Here is an 18530-nt window from a genome sequence, read left to right on the forward strand (position 1 = left end):
AGAGAGAAGAAGAAGAAAAAAAAGGAAAAAAGAGAAGAGGGAGAGAGAAGGAAAAGAGAGGAGAGAGGGGGATAATAAAAAGAGAGAGAGAGAGAGAAAGCAGGGAGAGAAAAAGAGAGAGAGAGAACCAAGAGAGAAGAAAAAATAAACTAAAATAAAAGGCTGAAGAGAGAAAGAGAGAGAGAGAAAAAGATGAAAAATAGATTGTTGAGTGAAGTTAGACTTCACTTGTCGCTTTGAGGTAGCGAAGTTGTCACGAAGCGGCCTAGGGACCATATTCATCACAAGATGAAGTCGAAGCGGCCTATGGTTCCGCTAGTAAATATAAAGGCACGACCATATTCATCATAAGATGAAATGTTATTTTGAGAATTTGGCGACACGACACTGCAAGGTCATTTTCATAAAATTTCCTTTTTTATTTTGGATTTCATGAATTTAGGTTGATGTGTCACAAGGCCCCGTTATTATTTATGTGGGTCGTAATGTTGCTGAACTGATGCGTTGCATGGAGAATGAGCGATTATATGAGCAGGGGGAGGTGTCTAGATAGATGGGGGGTTTGCCTTGCGAGTTGTGGAGTCATGTTTTGCAAGTGGGAGTGAACAGGGGCATCTTAGATCACAGGGACCTCTGCTCCCTCTCCATCGCCAGCGCCGCCCTTCACTGCCTTGCCTCCCTCGACAGCCTCTGGGGTCCTCTCTTCAACAGAGATTTCTCGCAATTTTCCAGCTCGGTCGTAGCATCACCTGGCGATATCAAGGCTACGTACAGAGAGAGGTTTGATTATTCACACACACACACACACACACACACACACACACACACACAGAGGGAGGGAGGGGAAGGGGGAGAGGGTTTTTGTTTGTCTGATATAATTGTATTACAAAAATGCCTGTGTGTCTGTTTGTGTAATATAACTGTATTGCCAAAACGTCTGTATGACTGCTAAACCTTGAGGAGGAAAACTTATTGATCCATGGGATGAACAAAAGAAAGCGCTTGATTTATTCAATTCGTGGCCCATTTTCTTCCCCTACTCTGATTCGAATATCTTGTATTCTTTGCATTGTCATGATTAGCGTCTTCTATGTATTCTCTGCTTTCTCACTGTCGTCTTCATGTATGAAAAGGTACCAAAAAGTTAAGGCTGCTAAGCTTGCTGCACATAAGAGGCGGGTGCTCAGGCTTCAGAGTCAAGTTGCAGCACTAGAAAAAATCTGCAAGGATTCAGAAAGACAGGTTTTATTGGAAAGAAAAAAACTTTCTGGCATTTTAACAGAATTGAAAAACTTGGAACAAGCTAGGTATGGAAAGTTTCATCTGATAGTTCCATCGATTTACTCCTGTTTCCAAATATATTTAGTCTATCCGTGAGAAAACCAAGAATCTTTAGGGCAGATTGAGGCCCATGATTGCCATTTGTTTTGTGTCTTTGGAATTTTCAATGCTCATTAGGTGTCAGACGTGAAAAGATGTAAGACGTATTTATCAGCCTCTGATAACTAACAAGTAGTTTCACATGCATACCTAATTTAGAAGATTTACACCATCTGACGTTAGCAATCTGCATTTTAGCTAGTACTTCTCTTGCCACACACAAAATCCCTTCTAAAACAGTATATGGATTCTCACATCTCTTACAAGAGAACTCGATGATGTTGGTGGAACGTGGCATGTGTGTTGACTCTCTTGTGTAGCATGCGATGCTAGATACCCCTCAATCTCCATGTCTGGATGCAGATCTAAGTAAAGTGTAGCATGTGATGAGGTGGCTGGTGCAAAATAGCATATTTGCTAGCTAGATGCTGCTCAATCCCCATGTCTGGATGCAGATCTAAGTAAAGTGTGTCTCCTCATCTTGTCCAACAACTTGGACTAGGGTAAAGGGGTCAATAAAGTGACACCCCAGAAACCAAAGCGCAACCCACCCCAATTTAGTGGCAGTTTTGCAAAAGTGCTGCAGCCCTTTCAGCCACTTAAAGTTATGATACAAGTTTTTTCATATTACATATATGCTTAATGTGAGTCAAACAATCGAAACATGTAAAATTTTTTATGGTTTGGATTTTGTAAAATCTAAAGCAATGCATCTTTGAGTGTCACTCTATTGTTTCCTCATTGTCACTCTTTTGTGAATCCTTCGCTTATAACACTTATGACTAAGTCTACGAGATAAAAATATCAAAATGCCTCAAAAGTTTAAAAAAAGAAGTTGTATATGATATATATAATGTGACTATTAGAAAACATTTATGTAAATCACTTGGGAAAAGAAATTGTAATGGGGAACTATTAGATGACACCCTACTAGCCCCTTTACCCTACATGCTCTAATTTCTCTCTGTATCATATGGCAACTCCTCCTAGCTCCCCGGTGCTTCATATTGTATGTGGCTAGGGCTAGTGCGTGAACTCCCATCTTTTTATTGACACTTCTAGCCATTCATTACCATAGTGTTCCTCTTAAAAGAGCATTGCATATGTCTATAATGGTTTATTACAATTCCATGTTGCTTCTCTAGCTCAGTATTTATCCTCAAAGAGCCTTGCATCTGTCTATAGTGGTTTATCACAATTCCATGTTGCTATCTCTAGTTGGGTCTCTAAGGTCTAGGACCACCATTGGGTGGTTAGCATTTGTGTCATCCCTTGGACAGGCTGTGTTAGGGTTTCTGCATAGTTAGGGTTTGGTACAATAGACAGATTACAGAGCCATGTCAGCAGGCAGTAGACAGAGTATAGTGCCACACCAACAGCCAACCATGTCAGTAGATTGCGCAGGTGCCACGTGGCATCTTGCAGTGTAGTCGAACAAAATTTTTGGCATTATTTTACTGCAGTTGAATGTAGCCGACCTGTTCATTTTATGCCTTTTATTTCTGCTTTATATAGTAGCCCTCCAGCACATTGTTGGCACATTATTCAGTGATTTCAGATTTTGATCTTGAGATTTATTGGCTGAGACAGATTGTGCTCGGGCTGACGGAGATTGAGGTCATCAAGTCGGAGACATACGTAGATATTTCCTCTGTCCCTTCGTGTATTTCTGCACTCTTATATAGCATACTACACCGCAGATTTTTTGCGTTTACACTGTCTCCTTTTCTCTCTCTCTCTCTCTCTCTTCTCTCTATGTTCACTCTCTCTCAGTCTTTGTCCTACGCTTCCGTATCGTTGCACTCTGATATGGTATCAGAGCGGTGAAGATGGACTAACTGAGGGCTGAACCTATGTGAAGAGGAGATTTCAGCGCGACACAAGACTGTGTTTCTAGGATTCGAGGGTGAGCGGGAGGGCTACGCATCGGATCAAGGCTGAAGCGAGTGTGGGCCCCCCTCTGACTGTGAAAACGCAGCCTTCTAGGACTGATTCCTCTGCTGCCCAAACCTTCTTCACCCGCCGGAGGTGATGAAAAGGTAAAATCTGCAATGGAAAGCCTTAAACGCAGCCTTCCTCCCCTTCAAACAGCAATAACTTGCAGCAAATTCATCGATTAGACTCCTTTCCTGCATGCCCCTCTTTTTCTTCTCCTCTTTTTCTCCTTTTCTCTCGGGGGGCGCTCCTGCTGGAGACCACAAGGGGGTTCTGTTCAACGAGAGGGGGGGTGTGATGATGACCAGGGAGGAGGGGACTACGGACTGACCAGGGTGCAGGCTCTGTCCACTAGGGAGGAGGGAGGGCTTCCCTTATAAGGGGGAGGGGAGGTGGTCGGCAGGGGGGGGGGAGAGAGAGAGTAAAAAAAAAATTGTCTATTAAAAAAAATAAATTTAAGGGGGGATTCTCATGGGGGGGGTTTAGCACGGGGGGGCACGGGGGATATTACAAAGACTCAGGTTGATTTTTGTGGGAATGACTAGAACTTCCCAAAAGTGCTAGTTACATTGTTTGGAGCCGATTGCTATAAGTGCCTTGTCTTGGCTTGCATCTGGCTTCTCAAAACTTACTTGGAATATTTCTTGGCTTGCCAAAGTTGTATTTGGGATATATTTGATGTCTACGGATGCTCTACTTCGCGTGTGCAGGTATTGCAGGTTAACATGTCTACAAAGACTGATTTGGAGTTCCAGGCGATCATGGATAGGAAGGTGCTTGTCCTATCAGCTCTTCCAAGGGATCAAACGCTTGATGGTGACAATTACCGCATGTGGCGGGTGATGATGTTGGCCATTTTAGAGTCTTATGATTTGGCGGAATTGGTGATGGAGGAGATTAACAGGCCCTTGGTGAGGGACGAGTCCAAACTCTCTTTCAATGCTTGTACGGAGTTGACCAAGGCCCAGTCTCATTGGGATAAACTGAATGCCAAGATTCGATCTTTTCTGTTTGTCTTGCACCACAGCCGTGATAGCTCACATTGAGCACTTGATGGTGGCTCGTGAGATATGGCTGGAGCTTGACTAGATATACAACCGGATGACCCTGATGAAGAGGGTTTCTTTGGATGTGTAGATGTGGACTTTGTCCGTGAATAAGTCTTATTCGCTTCAAGAACACATTAATAAGCTTTGGCAACTTCAGATGCAGGTTCAAAATGTAGGGAAGCCTATTTCCTCTGAAGACATGGTGATCACTTTACTATCCCAGTTGCCGCCACGATTCGGTACTTTTTATTCCGCTCTTATTGCTTTAGGGCGGGAGTCGACTCTTCGGTGGGAAGAGTTGGTTCCTATGGTCTTGGACCAGGAGGAACAATTGAAGGGACAGGATGTTTCCAAATCAGAGGCATTGGTTGGTTAAGCCTCTTAGAAGAAGGGGAATGACCAAAAGAAGAAGAAGGACAACAAATCCAAGAAGGACAAGGAGAAAGAAGAAAGAATCGACTTGCCATATTTGTGGAAAGACCGGTCACTGGAAGAAGGATTGCCTTGACAAAGACAAGAAGGATACCAAGAAGAAGGACATGAAGGACTCTGGAGCGGTGGCTGCACGCTCATCAGCTGCTTTTCTACACTTAGCTGTCATTGAGGACTCTACACTGACAACTTGTGATGCTGAGATGACAGCTCCCTAGGCTCAAGAGTGGATTGTGGACAGTGGTGCCTCACGGCACATGACTCCTTCTTCCGTTGGTGTTGCCCATTTGCGACCTTCATGTGGGCAGATTCTCATTGGAGACAGCTCTTCTGTGTCTATTGCTGCGCGGGGTGAGATGTAGCTTATTCCAGATGGACGTGGTACTACCCACACCTCTGAGGTGTTGCATGTGCCAGGATTGGGATATTATTTACTTTTGGTTCATAAGATTTGTGCTCTTGGTCTCTTGGTGGAGTTTGACAGTGATACTGTTCGAGTCCTTGATCGTGGATCGAGGAAGGTTCTCTCTGTAGGGTATGAGGAGAATGGAGTCTACAAATTGAAGTCTTCTTCAGCTCTTACTTCTCTTCTTTTTACTTCTCAGATGCAGTCCGAGCTATGGCATGTTCGGTTTGGCCACTTGAACTACAAGTACCTTCAGAAGGCGTTGTGAGGGTCATTTGTCCGCGGCTTGCCAGACATAGGGGTGAGCCATCAGCCATGTGTCTCCTGCATTCGTGGGAAACTGCATTGGGATGCGATTCCCAATAAAGCTTCTATGAGGTCTACTTTACCCATGGAGCTTGTATCTACGGATCTTTGTGGCCCGATGAGGACCGAGTCTCTGAAGGGGAGCTTGTACTTCATATTGATCGTAGATGACTACAGCAGGATGACTTGGGCCTATTTCTTGACTTTGAAGTCGAAGGCTTTCTCTCATTTCAAGGATTGGCTTCTCTTTGAGGAGAACCATTCTGGCTGGCGACTGAAGACCTTGCGTTCAAACAAGGGCGGTATTATGTCTAATGAGTTTGCTCGTTTTTGTGCAGATAGGGGCATTCACTAGGAGTTTGCTAACACCAACACTCCCCAAGAGAATGGCATTTTGGAGCGGAAGAACCGAAGTGCGATCGAGATGGCACGCACCATGATGGAGCATCGATAGACACCTCAGTTTCTGTGGGCTGAGGCAGTGGCTACCATAGTTCACATCCTTAATCGATCTCCCACTTCGGCCGTTGACATGATGACACCTTTTGAGGCTTACTTCGGGTATAAGCCTGATGTCTCTTATTTCAAGATCTTTGGGTGTGACGTCTATGTGCACATTCCAAAGACGCAGCGTGATAAGTTTGAGGCGGCTTCCCGACGAACAGTTTTTTGTTGGCTATAGCTCCTAGTCCCACGGTCATCGTTTGTTTGATCCCGTTAAGCGGGATGTCTACATGAGTTGAGATGTGCGGTTCGTGGAAGTTCCGGCCACAGAAGGGGGTGAGGAGCACCCCGTTCTTGGAGATCCAGGCGAGAGTTGGGTTCCTGAGACAGTTCCTTTGGAGCCAAAGCCTCTTGATGGAGATTTTTCTTCTGATTCAAAGTCTTCTCTTCCACCGGCCACCTCCGAGGAGCTTCCGTCAGTGGATGCTCTTGAGTCTTCAGCAGATGGAGAGTGACGGGGAGAGGTTCGTCCTCCTCCTCGTTGGGCCCGTGACACCCTCCAAGATTCAGGGACAGAGGGGGTCCCTGAGGAGTGGAAACCGCAGGATGGACCGCGGAGGTCATGGAGGAACCAGGCACATTCTTCGGAGCTTGTCTGCTCCAACTATTGTTTACTGACCCGTGTTATGCAGGATCGAGAGCCCACTTCAATGAAGGAGGCTTTGTAGTCTGATCATTGGCGTAAGGCCATGGAAGTCGAGTTGGAGGCTATTGAGAGGAATGACACTTGGTCTCTTGTGCCTCGTCCCTCTCACAAGAAGGTGATTGGTGTCAAGTGGGTCTTCAAGACCAAGTACCTTAGTGATGGTTCTTTGGACAAGCACAAGGCTCGCCTTGTAGCTAAAGGTTTTGTTCAGCGCCCAGGCATTGATTTCCATCATACTTTTGCCCCCACTACTTGTATGGCGACTATTCGAGCTGTTCTTGCCTTGGTTGGCCATAGGAGATGGCCTGTTTATTAGTTGGATGTGAAGTCGGCCTTTTTGAATGGTGACTTGCATGAGAAGATCTATGTTGAGCAGCCTCCTGGCTTGGGGATCCTCGGATGGGAAAGTTTACAGGTTGAAGAAGACCTTGTATGGCCTCAAGCAAGCTCCGCATGCATGGAACTCATCCCCTGGACAGGCTGTGTTAGGGTTTTTGCACAGTTAGGGTTTGGTACAGCAGACAGATTACAGAGCCACATCAGCAGCAGCAGACAGAGTACAGTGCCATGTCAGCAGCCAGCCACGTCAGCAGACTGCGCAGGTGCCACGTGGCAGCCTGCAGTGCAGTCGGACAGTCTTTTTGGTATTATTTTATTGCAGTCAGCTGAATTAAACCTGTTTATTTTATGTTTTTTATTTTTGCTTTATATAGCAGTCCTCCAGCACATTGTTGGCACATTATTCAGTGATTTCAGATTCTGATCTTGAGATCTGTTGGCTGAGACAGACTGTGCTCGGGCTGATGGAGATCGAGGTCATCAAGTCGGAGACATACGCGGATATTTCCTTTGTCCCCTTGTGTATTTCTGCACTCTTATACAGCATACTACACCGCAGATTTTCTGCGTTTACACTGTCTCCTTTTCTCTCTCTCTCTCCTCTTTGTGTTCACTCTCAGTCTTTGTCTTATGCTTCTGCATCGCTGCACTCTACATGGGTGTGCCCTTCTACGAGAAGGAAAATACCTTCAGGCTTTGCGACAATCAGTTCAGTAAACAATCTCGAATCACCAACTACTTTGTATTTATTTGCTACAAAGGTTTTCTATATTAATGCAAGTGAATGCCTAGGCTGTCACATCAACAAAACCTCATCTGGCTTGCATGATCTCCTTTGTGTAACATGGGAAATCAATGGCAAATTCGTAAGGATATTGTTTGATGATGATTTTACTCATAATTTCATTTCCTCTCATGTGGTGTCGAATCTTAAGCTTTGGGCAGCTCTTGCAGATCATGATTTTGTAGTTTGTTTTGTGGAGAGTGGCGAGTCACAGTTGGGAATGGTGGAGTTAGGTGGTGCTGCAATTGGATCTTCATATTCAGCTCTATCATGAATCTTGGGACTCCTGGTTAATGAGTCTAAATCACGTACACATGGTTCTAGACATGCCATGGTTTCATAGTAAGATAGTCTCACTATCTATAGTCTATAATACACGTGTTTTTTGAGCTCGATCGTGTGTACTGTGCAGTTGAGGGCTCTACTCTTTGCAATTGTTGATTTTGATATAAACCTTATAGCAATAACTGAATTTATCGATTTATTTCTCACTACCTAATATTTCATGTGTTTTATAAAAAATCCTAATATATCTTTAGCTCTTATGATCATTCTGTATGTTTCAATGCTGATTTATTTTTGTGTAAACATAATGAGGTTCTAATTGAGTATGCTGAAACTATTAAGCAACATTTAGACAAATTTAATCGAATTTGTTAATGTATTTCCATCGGATTTCTTGGACTGATTGCCATTGACTTGTGGTCTAGATCTTACTTACAATATAGAACTTGTGCTTGGTAACCATTCTCTCTCCCTAATACCATATCGTTCTGTTTGAGAAAAGAAGATGGGATTGCTAGGTAGTTGTAGCTCTATCTTTCAAAGGGATTTATTAACCCAATAAATCTTCAATGGGGGGTCTTGTTTTTCTTGTAAAAAGACAACAAAGGAATGTGTTTTTGTGGAGATCACAAGGTCCTCAATAAAGTCATCATAAAAGAGTAAATATCCATTGCCAACTATAGATAACCTTATGTATCGATTCTTAGGTGCACTGTGTTTACAAAGATTGAACTTAGGTCCGGATACCAACACATATGGATAATATATGGGACGCTTGAAAATTGTGTTTCATTTTATATGCTAAGTAATCCAACTGAATTTCTTTGCATGGAGCTATTGTACTTTGGCCATGTCATCTTTGTTAATGATATTTGAATTAATTCCAAAAAGGTATGTGTTGTGCTTAAATGGCCTATTCTATACAAAATATGCCAACTAAAATCTTTTCTAGGGTTCATTGAGTTTTTCCTAAAGTTTATAAATGATTACATCAAGATTGTAGAGCTTCTTGTATGCTTGTTAAAGGGTATTTGCAGCAAGAAGTGTTTTGCTAGTCCATTGTGTGAGAGAGTGCAATGGAGGAGAAATATGATAGACATGGTCCTCCTTTCCTTGCACAAGAAAACTTGGAGACTATGAAACATAAATCTCCTCCTCAAGAATACTATCAAGAGGTAGACTTTACGTCTATTTGATAAATAGGCCAACGATGGTAGGTGTCATGAGGACATGTATTTTTGAAACCTCACTTAACATGTGGATTAATTTTTAATCACATGGTTAAGTAACTGTTATACATGTGAGGTGTAACTAGGGTTAGAGTAAATTTACGAGCTCGAGACCCGAGAAATTACGAGATGTCAAAGGCAAAAGTTGCTATAAGTTATGCCACACAGATACTTGGTGGTATCTGGTGTCAGTTGTTGGCCTAGGTCATCCATTTGGCCATAAATGTCAGTTGGTGATACTAGAGAAGTGGCGTTTAATGGTACCTAATATCAATATGATGATCAAAGATGGCGCAAAGCCACTCGGGAATGAAACTTGCCTAGCCAATTTAATTATTGGCCAGTCATTTTTTTGGGCATTGAAATAATTATTAGATTAATTTTCAATATTTAAAGACTGAAAATTAATATTAATTATATATAGTATTAAAAAACCATTTAGAAAGGCTAATACTTGTCAAAAATACCCTTGCAAGATTGAAAAATGTCTTTAGAGGTTGGAGAGGCATTTTTAGTGTATTCAACTTGCAAGAGAGAGGGAGGAGATGCAATTACTCCGATTTGCAGCCATTGGAGAACTTTCTGAGGCAGGTAGGGGCAAGAGAAGAACAATCAACAATAGGTGGCAGCATCTACAGACTGTTGAGATAGCGTGGCAGCAATAAATGTTTGATTTTTTTTAGTTCTTCGTGAAGAAAGTCTAAATTTTCTCTCTACTCATCATTCTCTCTCATCTCCTAGCCTTTCTACAGCCTTGTTTTGAAGATTACAGCATTGAGATCACCAAAGGCTGAGAAATTTTAGATTTCTCTGCTATAAACCCTAATCTATAGTGAAGGAACTAGCATATCAATGAATTTAGGGCATTTTCCATCTCCATCAAAGTGGGTGAAGGCCAATTGTCTGCCCGAATCAAGGGGCAAATCAGATTGAAGACTTGCCAATCATTTTGGACAGCAAGGGGAGTTAGAATATCAAAAGGGATTGTCTGTAAAGCTTACCAGCTCAGGAAGTAGCATTGTACTCCATTTCCTCAGCAGTCCTCTCATAGAGTTGAGGTGTCTCATTCATATTGATCTTTGTGGGCTGACATCCATTGCTGCCTTGAATGGCGCATTGTACTTCTTTTTGATAGTGGATGATCATTCTAGATACTTGTGGGTGTACTTTCTCAAGCATAAATCCGATGCTTTCACATACTTTTTAACTTGGGTGTTGCTGGTTCACAACCAAACTGGTCGTCATGTCGGTTGCATGAGAAGGTGAGCTCACCTCTACCAACTCCCCTTCTTAGAATGGAGTTGTAGAGTGCAGGAACCGGACAGTCATGAAAATGGCATGCTCTATGCTGTTCTCAGTAGAGCTTCCTAAGCGCCTTTGGGTTGAGGCTGTTAACACTTTGGTATACATCCTTAACCGGTGCCCGACTACTGCTTTTTCTCAGAAGACCCCGTATGAGGCATTCTTTGGCTCTCGAGTTATTTCCCATTTCAGAGTCTTCGGGTGTCGTGTGTACACACACACACACACACCTGATGACGAGATTGGAAAGCTTACTCCTTGAGCTGATCTTGTTATTGTTGTGGGATATTCCTATGAGGTGAAAGCCTATTGTTTATTCGATTCTCGGATAAACAAGGTGATCGTTAGGCAGGATGTCGTCTTTGACGAGAGGGATATTGTGCAATCTTCTACACCGGATTCTGATCCGATTCCTTTTTCCACATCATCAGAGATTGTACCTACTGAGCCCGGTCTACTTCTCGCTCTTGACCTCTTGCAGATTCTTAAGTTCCTAGGTCCCCTTCGTGAGACCCGTTACCTCGCTGGTATCAGCAGACCTTGCGGGATTTGGGGATTCTACCACTAGATTCCACTACGGAGAGACCTAGAAGATCTGTCCGGCTTGCTCCTCAAGCATCATTTGCATCACTGTTTACAGCTGATTATGTAGGGCATTCTGAGTCGAATATATGGTAGGAGCCTCTTCAGTACCTTCAATGGCAAGCGGCCATGGAGAAGAAGCTCGAGAGTATTGACCGAAATGTGACTTGGACATTGAAAGATCATCCGAGCCATAAGAAAGTCAATCGGGACAAAGTGGATTTTTAGGACTAAGCTAAAAGCTGACGGGACTTTAGATAAAGTACAAGGCTCGCCTTGTAGTGCAAGGGTTTCGACAAAACCATGGCATTGATTATGAAGATACCTTTGCCCCTACTGTGCGGTTGACTTCCTTTTGGTTGCTACTTGCGCTTTCCAACCTAAATGGTTTTCTCGAGGAGGAGGTCTATGTGGAGTAGCCACATCAGGCTTTCCTTCTGGCAACCCGAGGAATAAGGTATTCCGCTTGCATAAAGCTCTTTATGGGTTGAAGCAAGCGCTTGGTCTTGGTTCCATAGGATGGATGAGTTTTTACAGACTCATGGATACCATTCTACCCCTTATGACTTGAACTTATATGTTCAATCTATTGTAGAGGGGGTTAGCTATATCTTGCTATACATTGATGACTTACTCATCACAAGTTCGGATTCTTCTGCCTTAGCAGAAATTAAGGCTAAGCTTCAAGCTACATTTGAAATGACAGACCTTGGTTTGTTGTCCTATTTTTTGGAGATGGAGGTAGTTCGTTCAGGGGGCTGTATTTTTGTGTCACAGTAGAAGTACACACTTCAGCTCGTGGACCAGTACACTACAGATCAGACACGGCCAGTGGCCATGCCTCTTGATCCTATTGTTCACTTGTCGAAGGATACCCTAGGACAACCCTTCGATGACCATACCTATTGCTTTGTTGTAGGAAAACTTCTTTGGTTAATTCACACTATGCCATATTTAGCTTACTTAGTTAGTATACTCAGTCAGTATTTCAAAGCACCTAGGATGTCACATTGGATTGCATGTCTTCGTGTGTTGCGTTATTTGCGGTGTACTTTTTCTTATGGCCTAATATATGGTTTTGGTTTATGTTTGCGGGGGTACACTGATTTTGATTGGACAGGAAATCCTGACACCCGGCGTTTTCGTGGTGGCTACCTCTTTACCTTGGGCATGGCTCCCATTTCTTGGTCCAGCCGTAAGCAGGAGACGGTGGCGGCTTCCACGGCCGAGGCTGAGTATGGGGCTTTCTTTGATGGCACCACCGAGGCCATCTATCTGAGGAGTCTACTGGCAGCACTTCGTTTATCATGTGACTCTTCCACAGTTGTCTATTGCGATAATCAGAGTGCCATTGCCCTTGCGGACAATCCGATCATTACACCATGGACACGGCATGTGGGAGTCTACTTTCACTTTTCCAGAGAGTAGGTTGAGCTAAGTATTATTCGCCTAGAGTTTGTGCCTTCATCATATAATTTTGCAGACATTTTGACCAAAGTAGTCAACCGGCCGGTTCTTCAGTACCTGCTACACAGGATTGGCTTGGGTACACCCTCCCCTACCTTTTCAGCTTGACGGGGAGAGGGTGCTTCTCTCTTGCTTTCCCTTTGAGTGTGAGAGGGGGCGGCTTCTACTCTTGATAGTGACAATGATGATGCTTACATTTTTTAGACTTTAAATTCATTTATTCTTTTGCATTGTATTATGAACATTTATAATTTCATCCGCACTGTCAGGATGACATAATTGTAAAATGATACTTGGATAAGTGAACAATTTTTCTGTGAGGGCATTGTCCAAGTGCCACTTTTATATAGCATATTGCATGAGCATGTCATCTTGTATCTCCCTTTTGCATCACCCCATGCATTGGCATTTTGTTCATGTAAACATGTATCTATGCGCATTTATCCCTCTTCGGTCTTTTGGAGTGGTCGACTCTAGGATCCACCATATTCGTGGCATAACACATGGTAGTTCTCCTAAAAGGCAGTTTTCCTACCCTTGCTTGCTTGTCTTGCTAAGCCCACCATCATTTTTTTTGCCTCTATATATATTAATCTCATGATTGGCATTCACACATACACACATTTATCATCCTTAGGCACTTATCCTAGTCAATGCGAGAGATTGGCTTGCTAGTTTTGTGAATGACTTGGGTTTAAAACTCTCTTTATCCTTTCTATTTGTCACTTAATCGGCCGCTTTTTCTATATTCCTTATGTATTTTCAAAACACTTAAAAAAAGAAACCCAACATATAACCAACACAATCCATTGTTGTATCCATCCGCCTTTGTAGGACTTGGTAGGCCCTTGGGTAGGCGACGTGCACCCTTGGTCCGATGCCCTGGCCTCTCTGGGGTGATCACTTGGGCTCCCTTGGTAAGATAACCATCGCCTCTGTAGTCTTGGTAGGCCAGTGGGCAGCCGACGCGCACCCTTTGTCCGATGCTTTGGCTACTTTGGGGTGGGACGCCTTGGGGTAAATCAAAATTTAGATTGGCTTACTTTTCTCAATCTCGTTTTTGCAGATTTTAGGTGTTTCAGCTTGTTGCCCACACCCCGTTCGCGGAGGACATCTCAGCTGAAGTTGTCCATTGCTATCTCCATTAGTTGGCGCCTAATTTTCAGTTCTCTTCACACAGTTTGGAGCTGATTTCAGTCAGTCGACTGCTGTTCTTGTGCAGACCTGCTGCCGTACAGCCTGCCACGTCATCACAGTCCGGATGCCTGCGTTTTTAGTCTTTCTCTCTCCTGTAAGTTGTCCTGCTTGCGTTTTTAGTCTTTCTCTCTCCTCACTGCTGTCTGTATCAAATCCAGCTTCTCACTGTTGCGTTTGCTGGTGTTCGACATTCGGAGGCTGCCTTGCTGCGATTCGAGATCTGTTCGGAGTACGACACACTCTCTAGCTCATTATCCTTGCCATGATCCTTGAGATACTGGAGTTCGAGGTTCAGTATTCATTCACTGCATAGTGTGTTTGTTGCATAAGCATCGTATTATTCAGTAGTTATATCACTTCATTTATTCACTGTGTTCATTGTCTGTGAATTACCCTAACCTTAGCTGTGTTCTTTTATCAGTCTGTGCTTTGTTGTATGGTTTTGTGTTAGGGTATTTCTTAACAACACATTTAATCTTTCTACAATGGAAATACATATATGCATACATGCACATGAATGTGTTTTTTGGTGGTGTACCACATCACATGCGTACATTTTAAAGTGCTATCTATCTATATTGTTCCCTCTCCCATCCCACATCTCGTCCCCGTTCCTTGCTTTTGGATTCTCCTTTATAGGTTTTTTTCTTTTAACTTCTCAAATGTTGCAATTTCTAGTTAAAAGGCACACTCTTCTTCTACAACACATGGAATGGAGATGCGATTTAAGCACACATACTTCGAATAATAGAAACATAGACCCAACAAAACTGTGGATCTTGTACACATTCTTCAAAGATATCCATAGTGAGCATATTGCCTCAACCTTTGGAGAATCCATACGAATAACATCAAGCCACACAATGTGCCCCAAAAAGTGTATCTTATGCAAGAAGAACTTACTTTTCTTGTCATTTATTACCAACATGTGCTTATATAACTTATTGAACAGAATGTTCAAATGCTGCCTATGCTTTGTCTCATTCTTTGAGTAGACAATCATGCCATTATAGAAAGTGTCCACAAAATCTCCATATGTGGTCTAAAGATTCGATTGATCATCTGATTGAATGTGGTAGGAGTATTTATAAGTCTAAAAGGCATGAGAAGAAACTCATACAACCTAAAAGATGTCTTGAAAGTTGTCTTATGAACATCTTGGAAATTAGTTTTTAATTGTGATTTTATTCAAAGCACAATAATCAATGTACATGTGCCATGATGGATTCTTTTTCTGAACTGAATACACTAGAGAACAAATTGGAGATGAGCTGGATTGAATCAGCCCTTCTTTTAACAGCTCATTCACTTGACTCGTTATCTCCTCTTTTTGGGTGGCACTTACCTATAGGGTGGCTTATTAGGTGGGTTACTTTCATGGATAAAATCTATGCCATGATATTCCGACATTTTAGGTGATAGTTGCCCGAAAGTGATTGAGAAAAGTAATCAGCATACATTTTTAGAAATGATATGCGATTCTTTTCTAACTTAGACATGTTTTCAATTTTTTTATTATCAACCTTATCCTTAGTGAAAACGAAGTACATTGAAAGGTGATTTTTCATTACTTTAGAAATGGCAACAATCGACACAATAGGCGTAAAGAGAATACCCTAACACAGAAACACAAATAACACCGTATGACAGAGCACCGATTGATAGAAGAACACAGCTAGGGTTAGGGTAACTCAGAGACAATGAATATAGAGAATGAATAAAATGATATGACTATTGAATAGACAATGCTCATGCATCAAACACATTATGCAGTGAATGAATACTATACCTTGAACTCTTGTATTTCAAGGATCAAGGCGGGGGTAATGTGCTGGAGAGTGTCTACTCCGAATGGCTCCTGAATCAGAGCAAGGCAACCTCTGGATGTTGAACACTAGCAAATGCAGCTAAGGAAGGTTGAATGTGATGCAAACGGTAGTGCAAGAGAGAGAGAGACTAAAAACGCGAGGAGAGAGAAATTCTAAAAATGCAGGTGAGGAGTGAAAACAATGAACACAGTTGGGAGGAGAGAGAAAATAGCAAACGTAGGCTGCGGTAGAGAGATAATAGTAGGGATAGCCTGAGGAGATGATGGCGATAGTAGGAGGAGAGAGAAAATCTGTAGGGCGGTAGTTGGGGCTTGCAAACGGAGCAGTATGTTGACATGGCAGGTTGTACGACAGTTGGATGACAGACAACATCAGTTGCTTGGTTGGACACATCAACAAATTGATGACGGAGGGCTGAAAACAGGCGCTAGATGAGTGAAGACCGCAATGGACAGGGCAGCAAGCTGAAAACACTTGAAACTTGCAAAAACAAGATTAGGGCTGAATGGAGGACAGCATACCTATTTATAGAAAGTTTGGGCCCTCCCAAGTGGATTTGCACTTATGGGATATAGACACTCTCCAAGAACGCGACGCATTTCTTTTTAAATAAACAAGGTTTCTTTCTTAATTAAGCATGTTTTAGGGTTGTTGAAGTGAAACTAATGCATTTTTAGCTCAATATCCCCTCTTAGACCTAGTAACGGTGCTCCGAGAAGAAGGCCAACCAAGCTCCCCTTTTTTGTTTATCTTTTATCCTAAGGTGTCCCACCCCAAAGTAGCCAGAGTATCGGACAAAGGGTGCGTGTTGGCTGCCCAATGGCTTACTAAAACTAGAGAGGCGATCGTAAATTTACCAAGGGAGCCTAAGTGATCAACCCCTGAGAGGCCAGAGTCTCAAACAAAGGGTGCATGTCGGCTGTCCAATGGCCTATGAAGTCCTGCAAAGGCGGATGGAAACAACTATGGATTTTTTTTTTTGGAGGGCTTTGTAGTTTTGATAGAGTTAGCATTACGTGAGGGTTTCAAATCATTTTTGTTCTATTGAGTATTCGTGCCTCCAAACGAGAGAGTGATAAGGGATGGTCAGACCCAAGATCTTCACAAAACAAGCATACTATCCCTACTATTACTGGGTGTCGGTGAAGAAGAAAAATGACAAAGGTGTGGTTGACACAAATATATTAAATATGTGAAGTAAGTAAGACAAGCAAAGCGAGCAAGCTAAGGAGAATTGCCTTGGAGATTGCCATGTGCAATGCCACGAGTATGGTTTCAAATCACTTTTCGTCCTATTGAGTATTCATGTCCCCAAATAAGAGAGTGATAAGGGATGGACAGACCCAAGACCTTCACAAAAGAAGCATACTATCCCTACTATTAGTGGGTGTCAGTGAAGAAGAAAAATGGCGAAGGTGTGGTTGACACAAATATATTAAAGATGTAAAGTAAGCAAGACAAGCAAAGCAAGCAAGTAAGCTAGAGAGAATTGCCTTGGAGATTGCCATGCGTAATGCCACGAATATGGTGGATCTGGAGTCGACCACTCCAAAAGACCGAAAAAGGATAAATGCGCATAGATGCATGTTTATATGAACAAAATGCCAATGCATGGAGTAATGCAAAGGGCGATGCAAGATATCATGCTAATGCACATGCAATGCAATTGTGCCACTTGGACAATCCCCTCGTAGGGGAATTATTCACTTACCCGATTGTCCTTTTACAATCATGTCATCTTGATAGTGCGGATGAAGTTACAAATGTCCATAAGTACAATTTAAAAGAATATATGAATGAATGAATGTCTAAAAACTGTAAGCATCATCACAGTCATTATCAAGAGAAGTAGCTATTCCCTCTCAAATTGGAAGGGAAAGCAAAAGGGAAGCACCCTCTCCTTGTCAATTTGAAGCAGGGGAGGATGTATCCAAGGCGATCTTGGGTAGAAGGTATTGAAGGACTGGCCGGTTGATCACTTTGGTCAAAATGTTTGCAAAATTGTACGATGAAGGCACAAACTCTAGGCGGATAGTGCCTAGCTCAACCTGCTCTCTAGAAAAGTGGAAGTGGACTTTCACATGCTGTGTCTATGGTGTGATGATCAGATTGCTCGCAAGGGCAATGGCACTTTGGTTGTCGCAGTAGACAACGGTGGAAGAGTCAAAAGGGAAGTGAAGCTCCACCAGTAAGCTCGTGAGGTAGATGGCCTCGGTGGTGCCATGGAAGAGAGCCCTATACTCAGCCTCGACCATGGAAGTCGCCACCATTTCTCACTTACGGTGGTTGGACCAAGAAATGGGAGCCGTGCCCAAGGTGAAGGGATAGCCGCCATGGGAATGTCGGGTGTCAAGATCTCCTGTCTAATCAGAATCAGTGTACCCTTGTAAATATAAACCAGAATCATAAGTGAGACCATAAGAATAAGTGCACTGTAAATAATGCAACACGTGAAGACATGCAATACAATGTGACATTCTAGGTTTTGTGAAATACTGACTGAGAATGCTAATTGAGTAAGCTAAGTTTTACCTAGTATGAATTAACCAAATAAGTTACCCGCGTGCCATTTTCACGATTGTTTGTTTTCTATGCTCTATGACTCCATTCTGAGAGGGGAGTTCATAGAGATGAGTTGGTAGAGGTGAGAGATGCCATGCTGTTGTAAAACTCGTGGGAGATGAACTCACCACCGCTATCACTCCTCATGCAACCAACACGACGATCCGTTTGGTTATGAACCAGCAGCACCCAAGTAGAGAAATATATGAAAGCATTGGACTTATGCTTGAGGAAGTACACCCATATGTGTTTTGAATGATCATCCACTATAAAAAAGAAGTACAATGTGCTGTTCA

General features: G+C 42.8%; 1 protein-coding gene across 1 annotated transcript in view; it reads left to right on the forward strand.

Moving 5' to 3' along the window:
- The first annotated feature begins 492 nt into the window (after nucleotides 1–492).
- LOC148035675 (F-box family protein) overlaps nucleotides 493–18530 on the forward strand; it is a 38058-nt gene continuing 20020 nt past the window's right edge. The window contains exons 1-2 of the mRNA XM_087677682.1: nucleotides 493–780; nucleotides 1134–1307. Coding sequence (XP_087533808.1) covers nucleotides 554–780; nucleotides 1134–1307 — 401 coding nt within the window. The 5' untranslated portion in view covers nucleotides 493–553. The remainder of the gene's footprint in view (nucleotides 781–1133; nucleotides 1308–18530) is intronic.

This window comes from Lygodium microphyllum, chromosome 5 (genome assembly GCF_053477565.2).
Source record: "Lygodium microphyllum isolate KBCC chromosome 5, Lygodium_microphyllum_v1.1.10, whole genome shotgun sequence".
Lineage (NCBI taxonomy): Eukaryota > Viridiplantae > Streptophyta > Polypodiopsida > Schizaeales > Lygodiaceae > Lygodium > Lygodium microphyllum.